The sequence below is a fragment of the Pleurodeles waltl genome, chromosome 3_1 (assembly GCF_031143425.1).
Source record: "Pleurodeles waltl isolate 20211129_DDA chromosome 3_1, aPleWal1.hap1.20221129, whole genome shotgun sequence".
Taxonomy (NCBI): domain Eukaryota; kingdom Metazoa; phylum Chordata; class Amphibia; order Caudata; family Salamandridae; genus Pleurodeles; species Pleurodeles waltl.
In genome coordinates, this window is record NC_090440.1 from 238,767,715 (window position 1) to 238,791,423 (window position 23,709).

The following is a 23,709-nucleotide window of genomic DNA, read 5'->3' on the forward strand; positions in this document are numbered from 1 at the left end:
GTATTATCAAATATAACTGGTGCAAACATTTTTCAGGATGACATATTGATATTTGGAAAGGAGTAAAAGGAACACGGTTGCATATCGATGGAAGTTCTACAAGCACTTATGGACAATGGAGTAAATGTGAAAGAACAAAAATGCTAATTTGGGAAACAACATGTGGAATAGTTGGGTCACGTAATTTCAAAGGATGGCATTCATCTGTAAATTTGCCATGTGAAAGCCATTTGCGATGCTCCAGAACCCAAAAGCAAGGAACAATTGGTATTGTTCTTAGGGATGACAGAATTTTATGCACATTTCGTAGAGAATTACGCATCCAGGGTCAGGAATCTTAGAGTGCTATTAAGGAAAATGCAACGTTTTGCTGGGGGCAGAGACATACTGAAGAATTTGCAGCACTTAAAAAAGAAATTGTAAATGCATCATACCTAAGATCATTTTATGAAGATGCAAATTGTATAATTTTTGGGATGCTAGTGGGTATTGCATTGGTGCTGTCTTATCCCAATAAAGGAACGGGAATGAGTGGGTGTGGTTGCATATGCATCCCTTACTTTAACACAAGCAGAGAGGAACTATGCTGTTATTGAAAGGGAATTACTAGCTGCGACTTGGGCTGTGCAATGTTTTAGGATGTATATGTGGGGTCGCAAATTTAAGATATGTACAGACCACAAACCCTTGGTAAATATCTCGAATCCTGGAGGTGGGAGAAATGTCACCCCCCCCCCCCGGTTAGCGAGACTCGCCTCAAAACTGCAAATGTACCATTATGAGATTATGCACTTGCCAGGGAAAGATAATCGGGTGGTGGATGGATTATCATGGTTGCCCTTGACGAATGAGAATTGTGAGGAAGTGGATGATAATGAGTGTGATGTGGCATTTACGTATGACGATATGGTATTTATTGAAGATCATGGGATGGAATTCGAGTTTTCCGAGGATAAGTGGCTCAAGGAAATGCAAAAAGATGGAATCTTAGCAAAGGTGTAGGAATTTCTAATGAAGGGATGGCCAGCTGAGCGGCAGCTGAGCGGGGAATGTAGTACATTGTAGAAGATCAAGGATGAGTTATCCATATGCAATAACATCGCCTCGAGGGGCGATAAAATAGCACCTCCTTATGGCATACGTGAACTTATTGTCAGGTTAGGACATGAAGGGCATGGTGGTATAGCAAGTACCAGAAGGAAAATTAAGGAAAGCTTTTAGTGGCCAGGGATGGATAGTATGGTGGACCGTTGGGTAAGGGAATGCAATGCAAGCAAGGCAAGTGACAAGTCTGTTAAACCAATATTAGTACCTCAGAGATGGTCAAATTCCCTGAAAGACCATGGCGGAAGGTAGTGATTGATTTTATGGGGCCTTTCGCCACCTTACCATCCAGAGAGGCATATGCCATTGTCCTTATTGATTATTATTCTAAGTGGGCAGAAGATCATATGGTTGGCAGTGTGACCACGGATGTGGTCATCGACTATTCAGAGGATGTGTTTTCCAGGGAAGGGATACCTGAAACTCTAGTAATGGATAATGGTGTGCAGCTCACATCTAGTACAATTAAAATTGTTCTTGAAAATTATGGTGTGAATCACCTAAAGGTGTCATTACATAATCCAGAGGGAAATGGTCAAGTCGAAAGGATCAATAGGGTAGTTAAGGAAGCTATACAGTTGGCTTTGAAATCTAACCTGTCATGGAAGAATGCTCTTCAGAGTATGTTACTATCTTATAGAATTACGCCCTGTTTGGTGACAGGGAAAACACCATTTGAGTTATTAAGGGGACGGAAACCATCTTCCAAGTTAGTTCTATGGTGGTTAAAGAATAAAAAAAAAAGGAGCAGTGGTTGACCAACAGTGATGATCTAATTAGGGAACGTGTGCTAACACACCAAGGTCATGTGCTGAGTAGAGTCAACAGAAGGAGAACCAAACCTAAACTCGTTGAAGAGCAGTATGTACGTGTGAGAAACCCTGAGTTCATAGAAAAAGGGGCAACCCGTTGGTCAAGTCCTATTAAAATAGTGAAGGTATTGGATGGAGCTGTCAAGCTTGAGGATGGTAGAATACATAATCTGTGACATGTGAGTCTGTGTGAAGGAGTCAACATGTGTGAAAACGACAATGAAATCAAGGGGTATTTGCTGGGAAGTGATTCTGAGTTGCAATTAGTTGTGGGTCCTGATATTCATATTGATATATGTGCTGACTCTGGTCATAAGGCAAACAAGTGTGTTTCGACCACCAATGGTATACCTCTTCGACAAAGTCAAAGGGAAAAGAGATTACCTGGGCATCTCCAAAATTTCTTCATGGGACATGGAGCAATAGTACTGTAAAATTAATATTATTAATCTGGTTAGATGAAGAAATGTAGCTCCTGCGAAGTGCAAATTGGTATATTGCTATGTAAGGTAACATTAGTAATATTCTGTTAGTCAGAGTTTTTTAATTTTTGTTTTGTTTTGGGGGAAGATGTGTGGTGATCGGAATGTTGGATAGCTACAATAGGAATAGAATGTGGGGATGCAATGATCGGGCAAGGAGAATGTTGTGGGCGGCAGTTGCTGTGGGCGGCAGTTGCTGTGGGCGGTTGCTGGAGGATGTCGAGCTGGTATTGCTCCCTTACAACAAACCTTGTTTTTATTAAATTGAGTTGGAAATGAATTTGTCTTGGTGCCACGTTCCTTTGTCCGTATGAGGCCCTCTCAGGATTATGTGAGGACAATGGAATCCGGGCTAGAAAGACAACCCTCCACAAGATGCTGAAGGCTTTGCTCTTGCATTTCCATAGAGTGCTAGCACTTGCCTAGCTTAGTGTGTAATACACTGGGCATTAAACCCTCAAGGCCACCTAAGCGCTTTTATGAGCCCCCAGCAACATTAGCAGGAATTAGGGGCCATATGTACGAACACTTTTTCCCATAGACACAGAATGGGGAAAAAACTTTGCTACATCTGGCCCTAGTTTCTTTTCTTCCTCTCTCATACACTAAATTGGATTTGGCGTTCACAGGTAACCTTGATTCTTGCCAGAACATTTTTTGATGTTGATTCAGGTATTCCAGTTGCAATTATTTATCCTACTTTCATGAAAACGAACAATCATGTTTGGGAGCATTAAAAACACAGTCAAACATAGGAAGGGCTGGCGGTGGGACTCATACACACCTGATCTGGATGGCTGGCCGTTGCTCTGACTCTGTGAGGTTGAAGATCTCTTAATGGAGACGTCAGGAGCAGGTGACTGAAAAGTTATATTTGTATTTTAATATCTCATTCAAACTAGCTGATGGCAGATTTATTTTTGTTTCAGTTTCAAATTTGCAAACATTAAAGAATACTTCTGTAAAATGCAATTTCATAATGTTATAGTTTTGTTTCAATATTCATTGTCAAGCTTTGCGCAATAAGCCCCAGTTCTCTAAAGTACTCCAGAAAATAGTCTATAATTAAGCCCATTAACTTCAAATAGTAATATCTGCTCTGGGGAATGAGCTGTATTTTTCCAGTAACTCGCTATGGAAGTTTGGCCACTGCCATTCGCTAAACAGACCAACGCAGCTGGCTTCACTGTGCAATTGAGTGTCGGTAAAGTAAAAAATGCAGGTATCCCTCGGTGATTTGTGGGATTATGTACTTCCTGTAGATTTGTAAATATCGCAAAAACAGTTCGTAATCGAAGGAAATTATACATTGTAATGCAGATTCCTAATCCTAAACTAACACATTTGCACCGTTGAAATGCCTGCTGGGTTACAGTTGCAAATGCACCTTAACTTTATCTCAGGCTCCAGAAGCCTTTTAAGATGACCTGTTTGGTTATACATACAAACCAACGTAAACATTTATCCAGTATTTTCTGGCACTAATTTTAGGTGAGTAAATTAAGTGTGCAAATAATTGGGAAGGTTGGTGAATACCGATTTCTATTCAATGTATTTTTCAATGGCCAACTAGAAGCATCTTCTTAGGAAAAACCCATGTTTACACCTCTGTGCCTAAATTTGGTATCGCAGATAACCTACTGCGCTGGCTGATATTCACAGTAACAAGCCCCTCCTGCTGGCACAAACGTCTGCAGATCCCGACTGTATGAATCAGAATCTTGGAATTTGTGTTCAGACCTTTGTGCACACCTACATTCTACTTAATTTCTTCAAAACGTTCGTGAATCGAGCCCTGCATGTTAAATTCCTCCCAAACGTCAAGGCTCCTTTGCGTTATGTGAAAACGCCCTACCAAGAGTGGGATGCTAGATTAATACCTTGTAGGCATTCTTCACAAGGAAGGGAATTGTCATGAGGTTCTACTCATGGTATGATCACCTGCTATAACATGAGTATAGCATCTCTCCTGGTGATTGCTTTCTTCTGCAGTTTTGGATATTAGCCACACATGGCACCTGGTGGAGTTACTTCCAATACCTTATTCTTCCAACACTAAGAAGTGCACACTCCTACAAGAAAGCCTTAAATTGGTGGAAACGGATATAGCAAAAGAAAAGGAGCACTACATGAATCCGTCAGATGTCAAGAGGTAGACACTCCCAATTTTCAAGAGGAAAGCTGGTTTGTTTACTCTAAAACAAAAATAAAATTACAGTGGGCAACACAATTTCATTGTAGTAGCTCAGTCTAATCTCAGCACGTTGCATCATCAAGCCAGAAGCAGTTCAACTCAACCATGCTTCTTTAATGCAGATCTATCCTTTTTCCTTTGATCAGGATAGGTGCAGGACACATTACGCCTCCAGCCCTCAGAATCGCCTCAGTAAGTAGTAGATTAAATGCTGGTCTCTGCAAACCTTTAAGTTTCCCTCTAGCACTTTAATCCTTACCCTCAACTTCGAGTTTGCTCTGGTCCTATCATTGCATAGAAACTCCTGGGTGCCACGCAATGCCCAATCAGAAACTAGGGCTTGAAAAATGGGCTGTGGGTAAGGGCTGGGTTTGTGCTGTTGTGGGCACTGGAAGGATATAATCAGATCCTATTACACCTGTGAGCAGAGCGGGTTTTAGGGACGTACGACTGGTGCAGCCGCAATGGGCGCTGACCTGGAAGGGGGGGTGGGCACTGACCTCGGGGGGGAGGGGGAGGAGGGGAGGGTGCTGTATTCAGCAGTAACTTACAATTTAAAAACACCTGCTGCAGAGTTACTTGAAGTTACAGAGTTACTAAATTACAAGATAACTAGGGATTAAAGCTCCTACTAGAGAGCGAGATCAGAGTTTTGTCTATTGACAGTTTTGACTCGCCCTAAAGTAGCGCAGAGGGTTAATGTGCCTGCTGCAAATAACAGATTTGCTGGGTGGTGGGTGAGGGAATCCGAGTAGGTTATGAGGAGGGAGGGCGCCAAAAAAAACTGTTGCACAGGGCGTCACCAGCGCTAAAGCCGGCCCTGGCCCTGAGTATGTAGATTCAATCTGTAATGGTTTGTAACACATCAAGGTCCCCTTGTCACTTGTAATTTTGAGCAAATCATTATGGATACGTCAGTGACCAATGTGTACTTATGTACAATAGTAACAATATTATAGAAGAATGGTGTATTAGGAAGACTCACTTTTAGAAGACATTATTGCGGTGGCTAAACGTGTTAAACATTGTGACTTATGTGGTCAAACTGTCTTGAGTCAATGATAAAGAGAACCACCAGGTAAATGACTCATAGCACATGGATAATGTGCCTGCTGCAAATAACAGATCTGTATTTTATGTGGCTAGCTGAGTGAATTAGTAAAACCAGCCTTTACTAGAGCTTTAAAACAAATTAAATACATGTGAGAGAGGGGCTACGTCGAGATGAGGGGCACTTTTGTCAGGTGTTAGTGAGGGGGTTGGGGCCGGGGGTGCCAAAACGATTGTCGCACCGGGCCCTGCCTGTCATCTCTTCTTCGGGCCCTGGTTTTCTTGCTCTTTTAAGATCCTCCATTAAGAATCAAGAAGAGGCACAAAGGAAATGAATGTCTGCCTCTGAAAATGGAAAATCAGGGGTGTGGGAATTCCTTGTTTTTGAGGAACTGATGATAAAAGTAGGCGTTTCTCACAGTTGTGCCCCTACAACTCAAATCAAATCAAATCATTAACATTTATAAAGCGCGCTACTCACCCGTGCGGGTCTCAAGGCGCTAGACGAGAAAAGAGCAGGTGGCAAGCATGACCCTTTTGTCGTGTACTGCCAAGGCAGAAACAAATATAAGAGGAAGGGAAAAAGAACTACAGTCCTTATTGCAAGTATTGAATACTGAATGCTAATTTTACAGCCGAAGCCTCAAATGGGGGAGTACATCCTCGTAGAAAGACACCTTCTTTAAAACATTGAGGTCAGTCAAGAGGGTTCATTACTTGAATACTAATTCTCGGTCTAAGTGACCGTCCTGTGGGTTCTGTCTAGATATCGATATCCATATCTTTCTTTTATATGGAGTGAATAAAGAGGCAGAGTGCAGCACGACAGGAACATGCATGTATCCTGGAAGGATTAGTGGTTTGTTATACTCTTAAAACACTAGCGTGAACCTATGTAGGTACACTTTCCACACACAGGTGCCACTTCTGAGAAAGACTTACGCTTTTATTTATAGTGCAAGAAAGGAGCATTTCGATAGGAAGTGCTGTTTAAAGCAACAGATCGACAGTACACAGAAAGTCCAGGTGGTAGATAAAGGGTATTTGTAGATAAGGTGCTTATGATTGGTGAATGTGGACAGTAAAAAGATCAGGCAAGTAGTACCAATAACAATATTAGACAAAATTGTGTGTGTGTGTGTGTGTGAGTATATATATATATATGTATATATATATATATAAAAAAAACACCTACTGGCGATTGGTAGTTATAGTTAGGACCAACTCTTCCAATAGGCAAAGTGTTTTTTTTTGCTAATTACTTTGTCACCGTTTGAGGAATCTTCACAAAACTTTCTATACTAGTCTGCCACTCATTTTAGCTGCTGTGTGAAAAGTTTTAGGTTGGTTCATGAAGCAGGGGTCGAGAAAAATGGGGGTACCAAAACACTTTTTCTCCATGCAATGTCTATGGGGATTTTGCAGTTTTTAGACACAACTACAGCCCAAACCGCTGAACAGAATTACACCAAATTTGGCAGAAAGCTAGATCTTAGTCCAGAAAGAGGGCTTTTTGTTATTAGATGTAAATATATTCAGTAGTTTCGGAGTTATTGAAGAAAAAAGAAAACTGTACATCTAGGAATGCAAATCCTCCACGGATCCATTCGCGGGAATCTGAGGATTCGAACCCAAAAGCAAGGCCCTGATTGGCTGGCCACAACTTGAAAGGAAAGTTGCGGCTTCCATTTTGTTTCTCAGCTGCATCCTAGGGATAAAACATATATAAAAACTAACATAAGTTGTCTGGATAGAGGTATCCTCACCCTAAAGGACACATTGAGGGATCTCTGAGGAACCCTCATGGGCAAAAAAATGCCCTTTTTTTTTTTTTTTGGCCCAATCCACAGATCCTCCACAGCACTCTGCGCAGCCCCCCAGTGTAACTCTAAGGAGGATCTGCAGACGAGTAGCCCAATAAAAAAATAAAAACCACCCACTCATACACCAGACCCCCACCACCCACCGCTAAAGGCTGGGCACAACGTGGGGTTGGCTGTTTGCAGGGTGTTGCGGCCAACCCCGCTGCGCATGGCCAAAAGCCATGCGCACCAGCGGCTGGATTATTGTATGGCAATTAAATATTACTTTACACTAAAAAGCCATAGAAATTAGCAGTTAAGGTTATACTTATCTGAAGAAACTATAACTTGTGCCGTAAAGTAACTTTAGGCTATGAGTTATAGTTTCTTAACATAAGTATAACTATAACTGCTCAGATAAGTATAACTGCTGAATTTCTATAGTTTTGTGCGTAAAATGTGAACCCAACTTCAACGCCCCTGTAACCTTTGTTTTTTCAATGAACACATATATATACTTATATATATGTATATATATATATATATACACTGAAAAAAACAAAGGTTACAAGGACGTATATACACTGAAAAAAACAAAGGTTACAAGGACGTTATAGTTAGGCTCACATTTTGCTCCTGCAAAACAAATGAAATTCAGCAGTTATATTTACCTGAGCTAATTTTAACTTATGCCCCCACAATGCACTACTTATGAACTCACATAATACATCACTCACAACATGGTCAGTGACATCATTGATGATATCAGTGATGGCATCTCAAATGACACCACTGATGACATCTCTGATGACATCATCCACAGAAGCACTCACACACCTACTCACAACATCTTATACAACCACTCAAGCCCCCACACATCCACTCACATACCCATTCACAAGACCCCATCCCCCAGAGCCCGGCTATGTGTCCCTGGTTACCCTGGTCCCTTCCAGGGCACTCAGTTTGCAAAGGGACTGCAGGGGGATCCTCAAGGCCCCTGCGGTCCCGGTCGACTCCCGGCCTCCTGCAGGAGCCAGAAGTGCTAATGAATACATGGAGCTGCTAAACATGCAGCTCTCTGTGTGCAAGAGCAATCGTTTCATCTCTTTCCCTGCCTGCATGTCTGCAGGCAGGGAAAGAGATGAAACCTCTGCTTCCAGTGGGCGAGAGCACTTTGACAGCTCTCGCCCCCTGGAAGCAGAGTATTTTCTCTGAATTGGCGGGAGCGGTCAAAGTTCCCGCCAAGTCAAAGAAAACAGCAATGTGCCAGGGGTAGCCACCTCGTGACATAGCAGGAGCCGGCCCTGGGGAGGTGGTGGTCCCCGGGGCCATATATGGCCCTGAAGGGGGAGGTCTGGCTCCCCTCCGTCATTCTTCTAAAATAGAATTGACCCCGGGGAGGTGGTGGCCCCCGGGACCAGGAGGGATGCCACATAGCTCCACCATGTATATTTTACATTGTGGCCCCGGGGAGATGGTGGACCCTGGGGCATAAAAATGTTCATGGAGGGGGGGCCACGTGAGCCCACCTTTCCTTAAATTTCTCAACAACTACTGAATGGAATTACATCAAATAACAAAAAGCACAATCTGCAGAACTAAATCTAGCTTTCTGACAAATTTGGTGTAATTCCGTCCAGCAGTTCGGCTGTAGTCGTGTTCAAAACTGCTATGGGAATTAACATAGAAGCGCACTTTTTTTTAACCCGGTCCTTTTTCTCAGCCCCCACTTGACGGATCACCCCAAAATTTTCCATGCGCAACAAGAATTACGGGCACACTTTTTGGGAAAATTTTGGTAAGACCTGTCAAACAGCCTCAAAGATATGGATAGATCAAAAAATGCTTTTCCTATGGAAACATGGTCCTAACTGGCGACCGGTAGTAGGTAATAAATATCTATATATCTATATATCTATATATATATATATATATATATATATATATATATATATATATATAGTTATATCAACATATTTACATTAAAGGATATTAATCCAAAGAAGTGTAGGGATGAGTGAATGAGGATTAGTTAAGGCCACTTTCCAAGTTTAGGAGCTGAGATGCTAAGCCACTTTTGAAAGTGGTAAGTGAGCAGATGAAGTGTAGTTTTGGCTGGAAGTCTATTCCAAAGTTAAGGTGTGAGCTGCGATAAGCAAATTCACAAGAAGTACAGAGAAGTTTCCGGAAGCCAAGGAGTTTTGGTTAGCTGGGTGAAGGTTTAATTTTTTCTGATAACCAGATGATTTGGTGATGATAGTAGGATGGATGGGTGTACCTCAGAATGTGCAAAATTTAGAAATTTCTCATAGAAGGAACAAATATTAAGGGGAGACTAACTAGTAGGCAACTGTAGTAGTCTAACCTGCTCAGGATGAGTATGGAGAATAGTACTTCAGATACATGGAAGTGTATTTGAGGATGGGTTTTGAAGATAATCAGAATCACACCACCACTAGGTTGTCTTTGATGGTGTACTACATCTAGACATGGATGCAGGATGTTTGATAGCTGGTATTAACCGCCAAAACCTCCATTTGTAGAGTTAACATTTCTTTTCCACCCATCCTGCTTTGGATGGTTATTCATGTGCTCATCTGTCTTGGGCAGCCGTTGAAAAACTAGGGATTAATTTAGATCCTGGTGAATGATCCCCCGGTTCTACAAGGGTAAAGAGGCCACAGTCCCCTCCACTATCTGCCCTATTTAGAGATACCCCCTTGTCTGGAGGGGATCTCTGTGCTTTAAAGGGAGCCAGGACTGTATTGCAAGTTTGTCAAGCATGTGGCATGTTTAAAGCTCCATCACAGCAAGTTTTTTTGTTTTTAGAAAACAAACTCCTGGACTAGATCTTTTCTCTAAGCAAAAAAAACAAATGGTCCTACGGTGCACTTTTCTTACAGTGCCTGGGGCATCAATCATATTTTCTCTGCCAGTACCTGTCATGGATTTCATGGTAGATATGATCAGGCCTGCGAAGCCTGAAACCTGCCTCTTGGGAATGTTCAAGAGGCCGGCTAAACACTAGGATTATAGACTTAGCGTTGATTTTGGCAAAACAGCAGATCACAAATAACTGAAAAAACGTGCAACCTGCAGGTTTCCAAATAGGGGAGTTACGGAAATGGGCAGCGTATAAGGGTGCAACCTTGCTCCAGGAAGCCAAGAGGGGACAATGCTCACTGGAGGTAGCCCGTGCTTGGGATGTGCTAACAGAGGAGCTGCAGCCTGCGGCGGAGGGCTCACAGGCTGCTTCCACCACGAATGCCCAGGGAGATGGTGGGACCTAATTACCTCCCCGATTTCCCCTAGCTTCCCTTATTTAGCAGTGCCGTCTTCAGAGACGATTGAACCATGTGGCTGCTCACTTTTGAGTAGATGATAGGATTGCTGGGGGCAGAGGGGATGGTTGTGTTGACTGGTTTGATCTGTAGTGTGTTTTCACAGTATGTTGCACCACCGATCTGCTTTGTACTGCAACCGACCTCCTTTGTGAGATCGGAATGCTTTACCCATTGATTTGTCACTTATATTGTACTGTGAATGTTATGAAACTGCCAATAAAATATATTGCCAAATAAGAAATTGTGGGCATGGTCACGGTAAATGAGTAGCTTCAACCTCAATAGGGTGGGGTGATCATCATGGCAACCTGGCAGCCCTTTGGTGGACAGGCCAGTGATTTACACTGATGGAGGCAGTGGAGGTTCCAATGGTGTAAACCTAGAGCTTCTCTGGGTCTCAAAAGAGTTGGGGAGTCACAAGTTTGGTGGGCATGTGCTCCGCAGATCTACCAATGGGCAGAGGCAGCAGAGGACCATCTATCCTATTTAGAGTTACATCTGTCTTGCAGAGATGTCTTTGCTGTGAAAAGAGGCAGTACCACTGTGGTAACATTTTTTGTTTTGCGAATAAAAGTGTGATGATGCTTCCTCAATACAAATAACAAATGGCCCGACATTCAGAGAGCTTTCCCCATGCTTGTGGCAGTCATTCTATTTTACATTTTACCCACATTGCATGGCGGACATAGGCAGGGGAAATCAGTGACTGTGACCTTGCCCTCAATAGAGATAAATTACAGCCAATTTGGCCTGGCAGGCCTTTAGCAAATGGGAGGAAAATCAGACATTTAGACTGGTGTAACCAGCGGTGTAAACCTGGTGCTTCCCTGGACTGTAGAATGGTGGGAACTAGGAATTTGACAAAGCGGGAGCACCAATGATTATGGCCTTTCTCTTAATAATGCCTCAACATACACTAAATAGGGCACATAGGCCCTCATTATGACAATGGCGGTAATGACCGCCTACCGTTGTGGCAACGCACACCAAAACACCGTCACCGCGGCTACCTTCCGTCTGTCTGGCGGCGGACAGCGGTAAGGTGGCGCTGCTGCCAGCAGCAGCTCCACGCCAGAGGACCGCTGCAGACCGTATCATGACCCATGATCCACCCTGGCGGTGTTCTGCTGGCGGACGCTACTGCTGGCAGCAGCGTCCCGTCCCGTCTCCTGCTGGAGGTCCCCCTGCAAGCAGGTAAGTTGGGTGCCCCAACAGGGGAGGGGAGTGGAGGGTGTTGTGTGGGTGTGTGTGTGTATGTTTCTGTGTGTGCATGCGGGTGTGTGGTGTGTGGAATGCGTGTGTGCATGAATGGGTGTGAGTGTGCGTGTATGTTGTGTTGAGTGAATGCATGTGTGCTTTTATGTGTGGATGTGTGTGTGAATGGATGTATGCATGCATGGATGAATGTGGGTATGAGTGAGTGTATGCGTGTGTATGATGGTGTGTGAATGTGCGTGTATGTCAGGGGGGGTCTGGAGTGGGAGGGGGAGGGTGGGAGGAGGCTGGGGAGGGTGAGGGAGGCAGGGAAGACCCCTATCAGTGACTAAGGAGGACTTCCCTGTCACTGATAGTGCCTACCGCCATGGTTATCGTGGCGGTACAAAAGCCACGAAAACCATGGCGGTAGACGGGTCATATTCCCATGGGTGGCCTAGTGACGGGCGCCGGGCTGGAGACTGAAGTCTCCAGCCCGGCGGTCGTTACTGCTGTGGCGGTCGGTGTGGTACATTGGCGGTTTGGATTTGGTCAAACCGCCAATGTCATAATATGGCGGTATGTACAGCCAGCTTGTTGGCGGTACTACCGCCACTATAACACATACTGCCGCGGTCATAATAACCCCCTTAGTCTCTTTAAGAAATCAAGCCTTTCACCTTAGATATGAGAGCAGTCATGCTTGGAGTGGGGGTGGGAAGTACTGCCAGCCTACCCTAAGTATCAGATGACTGCTTTGCATCCCACTAAAAAACAGCAAGCATGTTCAAGCTGATGTCCTAATCAGTGGAAAATAACAATTCTATCATTTATCAAATCACTGATGTCATCACCAACAAATTCACTGGGCGAACCATCATCATCTACCAAGAAAATGATCTATGTACTTGTCAACCTTCTAGCATAATTCCTAGCCCACAATCTCTCCATGATGTACACATCTCTTGAATACTTCAATAAAATGGACTGGAGACATCACATTGTCATCCCATTTCCCATTCACAGATTACTTTCTAAAGCCAACCAAAACAAACCAAGCAAAGCAGTAGTTTTGTTCACTCACATAATTAGCCACAGTGACATGCACGCAAGGCAAACTGAACTTATCTAAAACACCACTTAACCCATAGCAAATGTCAACTCACTACTGGTGTTGCTCAATATCTCTTTAAAAGCCAACTTATAGTAATAAAACTAGAATCCACAATACCTAATCCCTCCACTCTCATGTACATCCAAGAACTCACTGAAAGCAAATATTTCATCTGAAATAAGAAATTAAATTGAGCACAACACAATCACAAGAAAACCCGATAGAAATGGAAAGTCTCTATTTAACATTCAAAACCCCCATTGCTGCTTCTTACTGTTCCTAAAACACATGACAGTGATCCACAGCGAACACAACTACATTTCAGACCTTCTCATGCCCCACTCAAAAGTCACAGGCAAAATTACAAACTGTGGCCCTCATTATGAGTTTGGCGGGTGGAGGAAGCCGCCCGCCAAACTTGTGCCGCCACTCGTACAGCCACCTGACCGCCAGAACACCGCTGGCCCTATTAAAAATTCACCACAGGGCCGGCAGTGAACAGGGCCTTAACATTGACGCCGGCTCATAATCGAGCCGGCGGCAATGTGGAGGTGCAGCAGCACCCGTCACACTTTCCACTGTCCGTAATTCTGACAGTGGAAAGCACGACGGGGCTGTCCATTGGGGCCCCTGCACTCCCCATGCCAAGTGCATGGCCAGTGCAGGGGCCCCCGGAACCCTGACACCACCAGCCTTACCATAGCGGTCCAGCCGTCATGAAAAGGCTGGCTGATTGGGGAGTCATTATTCCCCAGGGCGGCGCTGCATGCAGCGCCACCCTGTTGGATTACAACAGACGAGACCACGAGGCTGTCGACTGACTGCAACCTGGCAGTGCCAGCAGTCGGACCGTGTCGTAATGTGACAGTCAGATCGCCACGACCGCGGCAGTCCGATCGCCACTGCGAGTCTGGCAGTCTTAAGACTGCCATACTCATAATGAGAGCCAAAGCCTTCATAGCAAAGATTATAAAATTAGACAGAATATCAATGGCACTAACCAACTGACTACCTATCTTAAATCTGACTACAATTCCTATCCAAAAAATCCACCTTTAAGATGCTATTAACTGCAGTCCTCAAATTCATCATCAAAGTTCTTAAGGCAGCCTCCAACAAAAATGACATCCTAGAAGATCATTCTCCAATGAAGTACTCAAATTACAAAATTCTCACTCACACAAGACATGTTTCCTGGACACTTTCAGAACATGATGTATCCTCCTACTGTCAAAAAAGCCAACCTAGACCCTAACAACCTCGCAAACTACAGTTCTTCTCACCACCTACTATTTACTGGTGGAAAAATGACAGGACAAATTAGTTGCAATCCTTTTTTTTTTTAAAGAGAGAAAACAGTTGACATTCAGTTGCTAGAATTTACTGATTATAATTACCACAATAAGTACCATCCAAGTCTAAGGATACTGCCTCCTTTACCCAGGCAAAGGTGACTGAATCAACAACTGCTGTACAATTACCCAAACATAGAAGTTAAGAATTTACCTGGAGCTGAATCTGACAAAGGCAGAATTCAACCTCTGCCAAACATACTACACAAGCTTAGTTTCAGCAACAGCTCTCCAATGTGAAATTAGACAGGTTTACATCACAACTCACCTCAAATGCGTACTCACTTGGTCTAACCACTGCCTCGGTCCTTTCCTCCAAAACCCATAGAGAGCTTGGTATCGTTGGTCTCACTGATTTGCTGACTCAACCCATTCCTCCCTGATGTGGTCTTCAGGATCACCATTCAAGTACTGGTCTTTCACCCTCCTCCCTTGCATTCCTGACACCATCCTGACTATACTGGAGACCATCTCCACACCACATCACATCTCAAAGTTCTGAAACACACAACCCAATCATTCCAGCACTACAGATTCCATGATCGCCACCCCTACAATCATACCTGGAAGTTAACTTTCAAATCAAAAAAGTTTTTGTTGATTGTGCTACTGATAATACTGCGTTTAGACTATTTAGGAAACCACATTTTTTTTACTGTTCTCTAGCTTTCTTTTCTTGAGAGTGATACCCACCCCTGGTCACACTGATATATAACTGAAAAATATAAACCACCACAATCAAAAAGTTTAGTGGTGGTGGAACTAAAAACCTTGTGCATAAATATTACCATCTGTTGGCGTTCACTGGTCAGTCTCTGCAGCTCATTAAGAGCAAAGGCTGCCTTCCTCTCGGACACCGCCTGGTCCTTTGTAGCCTGCTGGATCTGCAGAAGCAACGTCCGCCTCTCCTGAAATTTAAACAATGCACTTGATACTATGTGGCAGTAGCAGAGTGATAAGAGAAGCATCATTAATTGTCATTGTAGTCTAGCAAGTCTTTAGCAAGCAAATGACTTAATAACACTGTAAGAATTAAGCCATGCTGTGCGATTAATGGTGGAGGTCAAGGAAAGACTTGTATAAATAATTTATATTTTTCAGAATGTAGCATTCCACCTACTTTTACATTCAACCAAAATAAAACACACCTTCCAGTGTAATGGATAAAGTACATACATATTCAGGTTATTGGTCATTAATAGCGTTGAACAACAATTGGGATAGCCCAACAACTGATATGGAATTGGAGCCAACATGGGTTTTAATGGACTTGTTTTTCAGGGGCCCTTTGACAGAAGACATGGAGGTTAAGATGTTTTCCTTCCTCTTGTACCTCACGCCCTTCTATTCAGCATTCTCGTAGTGATGAAATACTGCTCAGGGCTGGAGGTGCTTGAATCCTCTGCGATTGGAACTGCTTGCTTTCTCACTCACTGGTGAATGCTACTGCAGGTGTCTTCTCTGGATGATTAGGTGTTAATGGAAAGGGATGCAAAAAAAGTGTCACCTTAATAGTATATGTCCCTGCCTAGTGATTCAGTGTTAACATATTGACAATACATGGTGTGCATTCTTCTCCAAGGGATGAGGTTTCCTACGTGTGGGTTCTGGTTCAGAGTGCTGGTGGGTATTCTTTGAATGCCATGTTCTGGTGTACCTCTTTCTGGCTTCTGTATGTCTAGAAGCATCTGTGCACTATACTTATACTTATGTGCTGGCAGGGTCAGTATCTGAATTTGCATTTGTACTTCTGAACTGGCACTGAGCCAGCATGCCTTTGTCTTTCTTGTGAAGGCTCAGTGGCAAGGGTCATTAGGGGAATTAGCATTTTGGCTACTGGCCATATGTGGCAGCAATGTGGATGTAAATGTGCTAACTGAAAATGGTGTCCATTTTCTGGGTGTAATTGTTTGCCTCCAACGATGCTGCATTTCCTCTATTTTGACATGAGTGGAACCATTCTCTAGATGGAATCCAAATCATCATGGCTGCTTGTGCACCTTTATTTTCCTATGGCAAGTCCCCCACCCCCAGCACTCCTTTGGGGACAGCCTTGGAGTTGTAGCTCATTGCCTTGTATTGTTCAGGTTGCTCCTCTTTCTGCAAGGGTCTTCCTCGCAATCCAATCTTCTGAACTCCAGTCATGTTTCTCCATGCCAGGCAAGCAAGCTCCAATTCATGTACTCCAGTCTAGTGACCAGCATGAAAATCAGGTGCCTTTTACAAGGCTCTAGTCTTATACTTAGAAGACTAAAATTCAAGGTTCAATTGTGCTATTCCTTTGAAGCCTGAAGGCTACACTTGCATCGACGTTCCGTTCCAGAACTTACAATCTTGCAGAATGAAAGGGACTACACAGGTCACTCCTACAACCAGGAATGAACCTGATTGACTCCTGTGAGTGTGAGGCACACATTTATTTTCACTAGGCTTAGTTATATGCTGTTTTTAAACATCCTGGAATATCCTATGCACTATTTTGCAGTTGGGGCGGTCTTTCTTTCACAATATACTTCTTTCAATCTTGTTCCAAAATATTACATTATAATTTTGAAAGGGATAACATGATATTGTGGCACTAAAACTCCTTACGAGTGAGGAGTGTGGCACACGCTGGATATAATCCAATAAAACATGTATTAAACAATTGTCTCTCATTCAGTGTTTTTGATCTAAAGTATACCACAACAATTTGAACACAAGGAAACATGAACTCTCCATAAATCTCTTTGGCTAGGTATAAATATGAATTTGAAAGAATTCATAGTGGCCTCCTTGCTGACTCCTCCTAGCACCCATGCTGAACTAGCAAGACAGCAACTCATCTGTAGCTTTCAAATACTGGTGCGAGAAAAATGTGACTTACTAGATGAATCAGCTGGTATAAGTAGACCGTTAAAACAGAGCTACAAAAGGACACATGTTGTATCTTTTTATGTTTCTCTGGATTTGGATGTGAATGCCAGCAGAAGTTGGTCTCAGTCCAGGACTTGTCATTGCTGCTCATTCCTTGCCAATAAGGATCAAAAAGAATGCTATGTCTAGCAATATCACCCCCCCAGGCAGGGAGTAAAAGCAGTGCTTACTGTCTTTGCCAATGAGACAGAAATGTCTCACCGTAGACTCTAGGTTAGATCTCCTTCTTGATCCCTCATGTCCCAAAGAGATAGTATCACATTGAAAACCCATTTAATCTCCTCCACTGATTTATGATTGTTTTCCTTCTAGGAAATCAATGGCCTCAGCCTTTGGGAAAACTGCTATATGTAGTAATTAAAATGGCACAGAAAGTTTGCATCCACAAGTGTAGAAGGTAGATTTTATGTATGGAATGTGTGCTTGAATACAAATAAGGAAAAACTGTGTCAGGACATCTGCTTGTATATGTTGCACTATACAAATAAAAATAGCACAACAATATGCTGTGTTTAAACAAGTTTCTCTCTATGCTTATCTGGATGATTATCAATGGAATTGTAGTGGTAGATCTTTTCAGTGGAGTGGGTGTCATATGAGATTTAAGAGGAAGCTCGGTTATTTGAAAATGGTGTGTCAGATGGTGCATAAGTAAAACCTCCACAGCGAAGCATTTGTCTCTGAAGGTGCACAAGGATGACCTACGGAGTGGGCATGTTCTCTCTTGAGAAGAAGGGGAATGCTCTTCTATGCGAAAATTGTGTGTCACAATACGTCTAAGATCTCTACATCACACATGAGATGCATGAGGAAGATCTCAATAGTGCATGTGCATCAGATGCACAAAGTAGAATTGTGAGTGAAGGAGGCATCTCAGCATATTTACTAGGCTGCATGTATTTCAGTTTATGCATTATGAAGCCACTTGGGATAAGATTGCATCTGATCATAGCTATTCACTAGACCACATATATCTCAGTTTATGTATGATGAAACCTTTTGTGTAGAGAGGGCATTTCAGCATAGATATTCATGAGGCTGCATGTATCTCAGGATATGTATTAAGAGATCACTTGTGTGGAGATAGCACCTCATAAGGTTACTAACCGTAGCTTTAAAGAGATGGAGTGAAAGACCTGTGCCAAATCATTTTGTTTGGTAGTTTTAAACACAGATTGAAAGACCATGTGGGGAATTAGGTATGTAAAGCAGATACAACAACTGTGTGTATTTTAACTGCATATATTTTAATTGATTATGGTCAACTCTAATGTGTTATTTGTTTTCTGTATTATTAGTTTGGGATATGCACTTGAAATTTGAATTCTCTGGTGCATATGTACTGTGAGAACACAATGAAATAAACAAGATATCCTCTAAAATGCATGGTATTCAAGAGTCTGGGGAGGCCATCAGTGAGGAGATTTCATTTCATCACACACATGAGCTACACTGGATTTGTTTATGGAGATGCAGGAGGAAGGTCACCTGTGTGAAGGTTTCATCTCAGTATAGTTAGAGGCTACAGTGCATTTGTCTCAGGAGTTGTATCAGGAAGAGACGTACTGTGTAAAGATGGCATCTCTGAATAGGTATCCACTAGACCACATGTATTTTATGAGATATTCTTTAAGAAACTCCTGTGTAGAGATGGCACCAGAGGATAGATATCTGTTATTGTGCTTGTGTCCCAGATGTTGAAGGAAGATCTCCGGAGCATCTGTGAAGATGTATGAGCAAGTCTCAGGAGATGCATGATAAAGATCACTTACAGGGAACATGCATCTTTACATTTAGAAAGAGATGAAAGGATGAAAGGAACACTCGTACAGTCCCATGCATCTCTGAGGATAAGTGGTAAAATAGCCAACAAGGATTGTTTTCTCTAGTGATACACACCCACCTCTTCCCATTGAGCATTCAGTTCCTGGAACCTGGCCTTCAACTTAGCCGTAGTCTCTTCGTGCTGCTTGTTGACTTTGTCGAGTTCTCCTGCCAACTGAAATAAAGATATATTTTAGTAAGCAGAACTGGCAAGAAAGCCTTGATTTCCACATGCATTTTAAAATGTTACTCCATCTTTCACTCGCTTTTCCATGTCGTTAAAAAACTTCACAAATCACACCACTCAGAAGGAGGGCCAAAAAAAGCACTGGCCCTACTCCTAAATTGGGATGTGGATCATTGAATAATGAGTTTTCCTCGCATACAACACACCGCAATTTTTCCCATTCCATTTTTTGCCTGGTAACAATGATGACATCTGCAAGGGGAAAATTGGTCGGAAAGAGGTAAAATGTGGGAAATTTGGGTGTGGTAACTCCAGTTCACGTATTGCCTATCGCTCATTTGAAGCAGGAAAACGTCGAATTTGTCTTGGAAGTTTGTGGTAATGTATCTGCAGGGAAAAAACGCAAAGCGTAGTAACAGACATTCACCAGTGGTGCAATTAATGGCAGGTAAAATTGTCTCACTTGCAGTTATGGGCAGTGTGCTAGTATTAGGGCACATTAGTGCACCATTCCAATGCAGATTATGTGGGGGTGGGGGCCATCAGGTCAAAGGAGTATTAAACAGAGGGTTCTGGGTAGGGAAGGGACGGGGGTGTTGCTTGGCAATTAAAGATGGCGGATGGCTCCTGGTAGAGCACCTGGTTGTGCCTGTGAAATCCAGTGCTGATCTGCTATGGACATCTGGCTTTGCTCAGCCACAGACCCTGCTCTGGAACAGGGACCCATTCAGCTTCGGTTCGGAGCTGTTTTTGTTTGTGCAGGTTCCTGCCAAGTTGGAGCACAGTATGGTGACTGGGATTAGGCTTTATACATAACCCAACATGTTACTCCCCATTGAGTACTACTGGTGCAGCTGTAGGGCTCTCTTGGTCCAGGAGATTTTGAAAGTGGCATGTGATGGGGTGCCCCTCTCTGGCCAGGACGATGGGATGCCCTGTGAACTGGTCCTGCCTGGGTGCCAGGGGGACAGTGGCGGGTACCCCTGCTTCAGAGTTGTCTTGAGTGGTGGGCACTGATGCCTGGGGTAGGGCACCTTTGATCTTGTGCCTGCTTGGTCACTCAAAGGAGCTGTGCGATGAGCTATATGATGGGCTGGCGCCAGCAGGCATCCTGGTGGAGTTGAACGGCCCTGAGGACAAACCTTATGTTGGGCACAACTTACTGATGTATCCTACTGGTGAGCAGTGTAACATCCTGTAGGCCCTGGACTGATAACTAATGATAATTCTTTCCCTCTAGGTCCCAAGGCCAAGGTGTGGTAGACACCACTAGAGCTGGTGGCGGGGGAGAATGGAGGTGCCCCCTTCCCTGAATTGATAAAAGGTGAAGTCAGAGTGAGGTTTTGCTTCCCACACTCAACCTGAGATAGCGCCATGGTGCTGACCATGGAGGGGTCCCTTTGTAGATTCTGTTGATGCACCCCCAATTGCATCAGCAGTTGAAGGCCACTGTGCCTGCATTAAAAACTGATTGCCTGGTGTGCGAAGGAAGAGGAGGTCTCTACAGTGCCTGGTTATGTCCCTCTCAGCCCACTTGAAAACGGGATGTCCACTGCTTTGGTTGCTTGCCTGCAAGATTGATTGCTCGTGCCTCCCCCTACCGGCCAGGGACATGGCAGGTAACTGTATAGTTGCTTGATCTTCCTGCCAGGTGGAGGAAAACCCATATACCATCCCCAGAGACCGCCTTTATTCAAACTATACTTGGCACACTTACTGTCCTCAGAATGGGGAAAATCAGAACCAGCAGTACCCTCAGTCTGCAAAAACAGTGATATGAGAGGAGGACTGTCAGAGGTGTCTGTCCAATCCTCAGGGAGGGTCAAAGTACACATTGGATGGTGAGACAGCCCACTGGGAGAAAATAGGCATCATTCCCCAAGAAATAGCCGACACAAAATTCCGTTGGACTCCAGGGTGGATACCGTAGAAATTGAACTGGGACTCCTGCGCAAGGATCAATGCAAGCTATCTGAAAGAGTCAGGAAAAATGAGTCAGTTATGCAGGAATTTCATCTCCCAGGCATCTGACCTTCAGAAAGAAAGTGGCTGAACTGGTGAACAATGTACAATTCTTAGAAGCAGGGCAGAGGATGTAGCTCGACATTTTGACCGCAGAAATAACAACATAATGGGCATGCCGAAGGGACTGCAGTGTAAAGATGCAACCCACGTTGTTGAAGACTGGTTGGTGCACTACGTGGTGCCATCTTGATTGTCCCAAATATTTTCTTTTGAGAGATTCCACCACTTTCCTGCAATAGAACCATCCTTGGGGGCTTCATCCAGACCAATGGTCACAAAAGTACTGAACTTTCGAGACCAGGACTACGAACGACCAAGCTGGCAGGGCAGTACAGCATGGATGGAGCAAAAATACTGTTCTTTCTGGACTACACTCTAGGCAGTGCAACACCAACAGGTGTTATTAATAGATTCAAACACAAGCTCAGAGATGTAGGATTTATATACTTCCTGCTCTTCCCATTAAAATAAAGGTTTACTGCAGACCAGCCTACATACTTTTTTTTACTAACCTTCAAGAAACCTGGGGCTGTAGGAATACTCAGGCAAGTGGATCACATAACCGCTGACCCTTTGGGATATTGCTGGGATCTTAGAGATTGTTGGTGATGGGGGGCGGCCTACACTGATGGCAGCAAATGATGGGCAACAAGTCACGTACAACTTCGCACAACAGCAGCACTTCAACACCCAGTCCCACGATCAAAATTGATCACTGAAAACATGGGCAGAGTACATTTAGTAGTGTTTTGGGTCCTTCTCGGGTTGTAGTGGCTTAAGAAGTGCAGTTTGAGAATAGCACTGGACTTACTCTTGTGTGGGTGCAAGCATGACCCTACCTAAACCCCGCCCTAATCCTTATAAAACCCCTCCTTCTCCTTCCTTAAAACCCCCCCATTTAGTAGCAAGTATGCCCCTTTTCTAGCCACTCCCCCGGTCCTTCCCACATTTACTATTAGGTAGTAAACTACATGTGTGAGAATCTCACCATAGAAAAGACAGGAGAGGTGGAGATTAACACTCATAGGTTTGTGAAGTGCATTTTGTAGTAAATAAGTAGTACTACTATAGAACTAATAAAATACAACAAAATGCAGTTTGTTAATAGGGCCCAATTCCTTATACATAGGGGTACACAAATCACATTTCTACAGGAATTACACTTGACAGATATAGAAGAGATCAGTCTCCTAAGAAGATGGCATGGTCAATGTATTTACACAAGCTACTCCACCTATGCAAAAAGTGTATTGAATTGGATTATGGCAGGCGTTCCCTTTAAAGCAACTAAGACTGAAATCAATGGGGGGGGAGATACCTATGAGTAGAGGAGGTATTAGATGGTACATCTGTTAGTTAAAATATAATGGGTCATATCTATTCTCCTGACACAGACCAATCACCATCTTTTACAAAGCGACCGCCCCAGTGCTGGCTTTAGGGCAGTGTAACCAGTGCCACCACACCTGGCGTCAAAAGCAGCCTGCAGAGATCTTTCTTTAGCCGGCAATTTTCAGGAGATAATAACAACAGCATAACTCTGGTGGTTAATGCACTTGATGGAGAGATCTGTGATTCATGACCGTTTTGACGCATGATTAAGGGTGGGCGGAGCTCAAGGACTTCCACTCTGTAGAATTCCGCGGAGTTGATATGAAACTCTGTGGAATTCTGCAAAGGCAGTGTTCTGTGAGTAGTGGAGTGCCGCCTGCCCTAGTGGCACCCTGTCCTGAATGCGCCCGATCTAGGAAGCGCTAAGCAGGGTTGGGCCAACCAGCTTTTACCTGTTGTTGGATGGCTCTGAGCATTACACCAGACGTCGCTCCATATGTGTCAGGGATATTTTTGAGCAGCATTTCCTGTTTCAACAAAGGTCCCTCAAATTAGGGTTAAGAGACCCAGGAGAACTCAGGAATCCAATTCACAGGAGACTTATTTCAAGAGGGAACCTTAAACCCATTTGATACACTAGTAGAGCAGTAAAGCTTGCACACCAGGCACTTCTTAACTCATAGGCAGTTTATCACAGCACCTCACTCACTCCGGAGAAAAACCAACACTGAGCTGCCCACTCATCCCCTGATGTAGCCATTATACACCATTATCAACATTATTCTTGTAGCTCAGGCAATCCATTCAGTCTCAAATTGATAATCCACTGTGTCAGCTGAGGGAAAAATGGGAGAGATAACTATGTTGGTCCTAAATCAGAATAAGTGAGAGAAACTATTGTCACTTCCCCACAAAATCTCTCGCAATGACAGGTTCCAGTATGTTTAGATCAACATACTACACAGTGCATACCT

At 43.6% G+C, this 23,709-nt stretch overlaps 1 protein-coding gene across 1 annotated transcript in view; it reads right to left on the reverse strand.

Moving 5' to 3' along the window:
- LOC138283986 (myosin-13-like) overlaps window positions 1-23,709 on the reverse strand; it is a 346,976-nt gene that overhangs the window by 141,498 nt on the left and 181,769 nt on the right. The window contains exons 14-16 of the mRNA XM_069222310.1: window positions 19,271-19,366; window positions 15,240-15,359; window positions 3,183-3,258 (exon numbers count right to left, since the gene is read on the reverse strand). Of these exons, the coding sequence (XP_069078411.1) occupies window positions 3,183-3,258; window positions 15,240-15,359; window positions 19,271-19,366 (292 nt within the window). The remainder of the gene's footprint in view (window positions 1-3,182; window positions 3,259-15,239; window positions 15,360-19,270; window positions 19,367-23,709) is intronic.